This window comes from Oryctolagus cuniculus, chromosome 2 (assembly GCF_051225735.1).
Source record: "Oryctolagus cuniculus isolate XC-2025 breed Fujian yellow rabbit chromosome 2, ASM5122573v1, whole genome shotgun sequence".
NCBI lineage: Eukaryota > Metazoa > Chordata > Mammalia > Lagomorpha > Leporidae > Oryctolagus > Oryctolagus cuniculus.
The window spans coordinates 44,647,149-44,653,148 of record NC_142868.1 but is presented as its reverse complement, the minus strand read 5'-3'; the positions used below and the strand labels follow the sequence as shown (position 1 = coordinate 44,653,148).

At 50.0% G+C, this 6,000-nt stretch overlaps 1 protein-coding gene across 2 annotated transcripts in view; it reads left to right on the top strand.

Moving 5' to 3' along the window:
* Positions 1-522: 522 nt before the first annotated feature.
* The window catches only part of MSRA (methionine sulfoxide reductase A), a 409,106-nt gene continuing 403,628 nt past the window's right edge, over positions 523-6,000 (top strand). The window contains exon 1 of one of the 2 annotated variants that reach the window (XM_002709444.6): positions 523-1,028. In XM_002709444.6, the coding sequence (XP_002709490.3) occupies positions 893-1,028 (136 nt within the window). In that variant the 5' untranslated portion in view covers positions 523-892. Of the gene's footprint in view, positions 1,029-1,170; positions 1,372-6,000 lie in introns of those variants that run through there. The other variant, XM_070068216.2, reaches the window with a different exon arrangement.

Sequence of the window (6,000 nt, the reverse complement as noted above, 5' to 3'; positions counted from 1 at the left end):
GTTTAGTGTTATGAGTCTGGCAACATCCTATACAGTAGGGCTAATCCTCCTGTGCTTCTTATGTTTCAGTCCAGGCCACATTAAAACCAAGGGGTAACCGACCCCATGCGGAGGCTGGGCCCACGCCTCCTCCCCTCTGTGGGCACTAATCTGCAGTCCCTTCCTGTCACGCACTCACCGCCCATTCTGGCACATCTGTGTAAAGCCGAAATCCCACAGTGAGGTCACTCACCTGGCTCCATCCACCTTCCATTCCTGCTGCTTATCTGTCACACAAACCTGTGTCACTTCCCATGACTGGAGAAGCAAGAATGACCCCACAGCCCCGTGAAATTCACCCGAACCGCCCTAGCGGTGGTATCGTGCCTTGCTCCTGTTTGCCCCCACTGTGTAATGGACTTTAAAAGGGAATCGTTGTAAATGTGTATCACAGGTGTGGCGAATACATCTTTATTCCGCGCTTGGGGTTTCTCACTCGGGGTGCACCGGCATCCACCCCACGGTCTGTCTCGAACCTGCCTCTAATGGAAGCAGCCGTGCCTTAGGCAGGTCGGCTGTCGTTTCACCGGGCCCTCCGCAGAGCTGCTGGGGAGGGGGCGGAACGGGAGCGAACTCTTAACCACAAACCGCACCACCGGGCTAGGGGTGACTTTTTGGCCTCTGCTGCTTCACGTACTTCGCGCGGCGATTCGCGCACTCGTTCTCCGCCCGGGAACTTTGGCCCGCGGCAGACACCGGGCCAGGCGCCCTCCTCCGGGAAGGAGCACGCCCTCGGGCACCGGCCTCGGGTAACCTGGGTTCCGGAGCGCCCGCCCGCCGCCCGGCTCCAGCAGTCGCCTCCGCAAGCGGCGGGCTCCACTGCACCGGGCCGCCCCTCAGCTGGCGCCCGCCTATGCTCTCGGCCACGAGGACGGCGCGCCAGCTCCTTCACAGCCTTGTTTCCGTTCCGAGGATGGGCGACTCCGCCTTGAAGATCGTCAGCCCTCAGGAGGCCTTGCCGGGCCGGAAGGAGGCGACCCCCGTGGCGGGTAGGAACGGGGTGCACCGAGGCTTGGCCACTGCGCACGCGTACCGGCGGCCGGCGGCCTCGGGTCCCTCCGCCCGCGGGGAAAGCTGCCGCCGGCCGGCCGAGGGCGGGTCGTGGGTGTGGGGTGTGCGCAGGCGCAGTGGAGGGGCTCTGCGGCTCGGGCTCCGGCCGGCTTTGCGTCTCCGTCCCTCGCACGGAACGGAACGCCGAAGGGATGAGTGTGTCTCTCTGACTCACGGGAGTGAAGTTGGCAGGCGGGGGCCGACGGGATTCCTGCCCTTCCTCCCCGCTCCCCTTTCTTTTCGGCTTCCGGAAGGTGGAGACCCTAGACCCCCGCAGTGACGGTGCGTGTGGCGTCCCAGGGAGCGTGCATCCCCTTCCCCAGCCCCGCTGACCGCAGCTGGCAGAAGCTTCCAGAGTGATCAGTCGGGTGGAGGTGTAGAGTGGTGCCTCGCAAACTTTTCAGATTTCCAGCTGACACGGTACAGTGGAAAGACTGCAAAGTCGGTCCCACGCCGAGTCCGGCGGTGATGTTAAAGGGCTAAAACGTCTTGAGAAAGCTTGCTCCCAGTTTTTGTGACAGACAGCACAGGTCCACCAGTAGGAGGCCCCTGCTTTGAATAGCACGGGTTGAGTGCCCCTAATCCGAAATCCGGAATGCTCCAAAATCCGAAACCGGGAGCACGCATTTGATACCACAGGCTGAAAATTTGACACCTGACCTCAAGTGACAGGTGGTAATCAAAACTCAGGTGTACTACAAGTATTGTATGACGTCATCTTCAGGCTGTGTGTAGACGGTGTATGTGAAACATAAGTGAGTTGTATTTGGATTTGGGTTCCATCCCCAAATTATTTTGTTTTATATATGCAAGTATTCCAAGCTGTGTGAAATATTATGAAACAGCTATGGCCCCCAAACACTTACAATGCTTTGGTGCACTTGCTTCTCAAAGTGTGCCCCCACCCCCCCAACAGCAGCATCAGCATTACCTGGAGGGGGCGGGGCCCCTCACCTGGACTGCAATATCAGAGGCTCTGGGAATGAAGCCCAACAGGTGACTCTAATGCATGCTGTAGTCTCTAAACCACTGCCTTAGAGTGTTAGGCACATTAAGTGGTGTTGAATCCTACAGTTGGCTCAGTGTCAAAGAAATCCTGCATTAAAAAGTTTCCTAGGAATTCTTGTTTTCTTTTCCTTAAAGACTTTTTGAGTATAGGAGGAGGTCATATTGAGGGTTTGCCGCATCATAGAATGCTTAGTATGCGATTAGAAAAGGTAAATGCGTTTTGGGTTTGAGGCACATTGGAAACAGTGTGACCAGTCTCATACACTCTGTTGTTTTTCCCATCATCACCTCCAACTCATCTTCAGCCCTAGAAGTTTATTTTATTTATTTAATTAAAGGATGATTACTTTTTTATTTTCATCTACTGGAGTAACACACAGAGACACAAACAGAAAAGGAGTTCTTCCACCTGCTGGTTTACTTTTCAAATACCCACAGTAGCCAGGGTTGGCCAGGCTGAGCCAGGAGTCAGAACTCCATCTGGGTCTCACATGTGGATGATAGGGTTCTGAGCACTTGAGCCATCATTTGCTACTTCCCAGGATGTGCAAGTAGGAAGTTAGATTGGAAGCTGAGTAGCCAGGATTGGAACAGGCACTCTTTATATAGGATGTGGGCATCTTATTCTCCAACTTAACCCTTTGCGCCACAACTTCTACTCCTGTTTTAACTCAAATTCAGAGATTAAGTTTTGAAAAAAAAATTCATATTTCTTTTTGACAGGCAGATTTAGACAGTGAGAGAGACAGAGAGAAAGGTCTTCCTTTCCATTGGTTCACCCCCCAAGTGGCCACTACGGCCAGTGCGCTGCGCCGATCCGAAGCCAGGAGCCTGTTGCTTCCTCCTGGTCTCCCAGGCGGGTGCAGGGCCCAAGCACTTGGGCCATCCTCCACTGCCTTCCCGGGCCACAGCAGAGAGCTGAACTGGAACAGGAGCAACCGGGACTAGAACCCGGCGCCCATATGGGATGCCGGCACCACAGGTGGAGGATTAGCCAAGTGAGCCGTGGCGCTGGCCAAATTCATATTTTTTTTTAAAGAATATAAATTATATAACCAGATGATCTAAACTTTTATCTTAAAAATATATTCTCTTTGATGCTGGTGCTGTGGTACAGCAGGTTAAAGACCTGGCTTGAAGTGCCGGCATCTCATTTGGGCACTGGTTCTAGTCCTGGCTGCTCCACTTCCGATCCTGCTCTCTGCTATGGCCTGGGAAAGCAGTGGAAGATGGCCCACGTCCTTGGACCTCTGCACCCGCGTGGGAGACCTGGAAGAAGCTCCTGGCTCCTGGCTTCAGATTGGCACAGCTCTGGCTGATGCTGCCATTGGGAGTTAACCAGTGGATGGAAGACCTCTATCTGTTTTTCAAATAAGTAAAAATAAAATCTTTAAAAAAAAAATTTCTCTTTTACAAGCCGGTATTCATTAATGGACATCTCAAGACAGTGCCTTTTTTTTTTTTTAATTATTTATTTGAGAGGCAGAGTTAGAGAGAGAGGGAGAGAGAGGGAGAGAGAGAGACACAGAGAGAGAGGTCTTCCATTTGCTGGTTCACTCCCCAAATGGCCGAAATAGCTGGAGCTGGGCAGATCCAAAATCAGGAGCTTCTTCTGGGTCTCCCACACGAGTGCAGGGGCCCAGACAGTGGGCCATCTTCCACTGCTTTCCCAGACCATTAGCAGAGAGCTGGATTGGAAGTGGAGAAGTTGGGATTCAAACCAGTGCCCTTTTGAGATGCTGGCTCTGTAGGTGGAGGTTTAACCTACTATGCCACAGCACCGGCCCCAGCTTTGCTTTCTAAATGCTAACTTCCTCAGCTTGGACTATTCTTCCTCTTCATACACTGATTTCTCTATTATGCCCTTACAGATTCTAAACAAATTAAAAATTCTTTGTTTTTAAGATTTATTTATTTATATTTGAAAGTCAAAGTTAGAGAGAGAGAGCTTCCATCCTCTGGTTTACTCCCTAGATGGCCACAATGGAGAGGGCTGAGCCAAGCCAGAGCCAGGAGCTTAATTTGGGTCTCCTACATGGGTGGAGGGACCTAAGCTCTTGGGCCATCTTCTGCTGCTTTTCACAGGGTATTAGCTGGATTGGAAGTGGAGCAGCTGGGACATGAGCTGGTGTCCATATGCGGTGGTGGCGTTACCCCATGGCACAATGCTGGTTCCTCTAAAAACTCTTGATCACGTTTCCAAACCAATTGAAGATAAAGGTGGACCTGAAATTTTTTTTTTTTTTTTTTTTTGACAGGCAGAGTGGATATGAGAGAGAGAGAAAGGTCTTCCTTTTGCCGTTGGTTCACCCTCCAGTGGCCGCCATGGCTGGCACGCTGCGGCCGGCGCACCGCGCTGATCCAAAGGCAGGAGCTAGGTGCTTCTCCTGGTCTCCCATGGGGTGCAGGGCCCAAGCACTTGGGCCATCCTTCACTGCCTTCCTGGGCCACAGCAGAGAGCTGGCCTGGAAGAGGGGCAACCGGGACAGAATCTGGCGCCCTGACTGGGACTAGAACCCGGAGTGCCGGCGCCGCTAGGTGGAGGATTAGCCTATTGAGCCGCGGTGCCAGCCCGAAAGGTGGACCTGAATTTTGTTCTGTTTTATTTTAAGCAAAATCTTACCAGTGAGTTTCCCAGTGATACTTGTAGTAAAAGGTTATCATACATTACAGAAACAAGAAAATAATTTCTTTTTCATATCCATATAACTGTAATTGCAAAACCTCAGGACCTGGTTCCCTTTGAGGCTTTGCTGCTTTTTATAGAGCCCTACAATGTAAGTACCCTTGTTGTTCAGCTGTTGTGACATTCCCTCCAAATATTTACATTTTAGATTGTGGTCTTTACAACCTCTAAGGAGTGCTTTTGCCTTGACAGATAGCTGGAAGTTCTGATTGACTCCAGAAACGGGCAGTGTTATGTATTTAGTGGTTTTTGATGACTGTAAACTTGAAATATTATTTTGAAAGTTGAATTAATCTCTACTTCAACTTCCATCCTATTTACCAGCTCTTCACTTCTCTGTATTACTTCTATCTGTGCCTCTTGTTTGTACCCTACTCTCTAGCAATATGGGACAAAGGCATCCCCTTTTACATGACAGGCCTGCCTGTTCAGTGCCTTTCACGCAGCCTAGGGCCAGGTGTGCACTGTTACCAAATACGTTTGCTATTAAGGGTTATCCCCTTGGCTTCAGTCCTTCTTCCTTTTTATAATCTGTGGCCTTGTAGGAGATTCCCACTTTGTAAAATGGGAAGATTCAAATCTTCATGCTTTAAATTTCTCCCAGGCTACCTAAAATGGATCAGAGTATGAATATGCCTACTTTGGTGATTTGTTAGAGCTGAACCTGCACTGTGTCGTCTCATTTGCAGCATGCTTTTTTCCAGCAAGGGTGGCTTTTAGACAGCACTGACTGGCTGGTGGGTTGTGCAGCAATGTGCCTGGCATTATGGAGGTGTAGGTGGTCTTGCTTGTGTCAGTTGGTGGCCATGAAACAATACTCAGAACTTTGGGACTGAGAGAGAAGAGAAATTCATGCTTACTGAACTGAATTGTTAGAGACAGGCATAGAAGTGAAAGGCTTGTAATTAAAACCTCAGAGTGCCTCCCATGTTAAAATGTGAGTTTGTTACAGCCAGAACTGATCTTATTTCCAGTGAATTACTTATTGTAGAAGCCCAGTTTTCTTTTGAGCTCTTTGGCTTTCTTGTTTCCTCTCTCTCTCTCTTTCTCTTTCTCTTTTTTTTCTTTTTCGCATTAGAAAAGTTGCCAATCTGTTTTATTTTTCTTTTTTAAGAAGTATTTTACTTGAAAAGCAGAGTGACAGAGGAGATACAAAGAGAGATTGGAGTCTTCCATTAGCTGGTTCACTCTCCAAGTGGCTGAAATAGTCAGGGCTG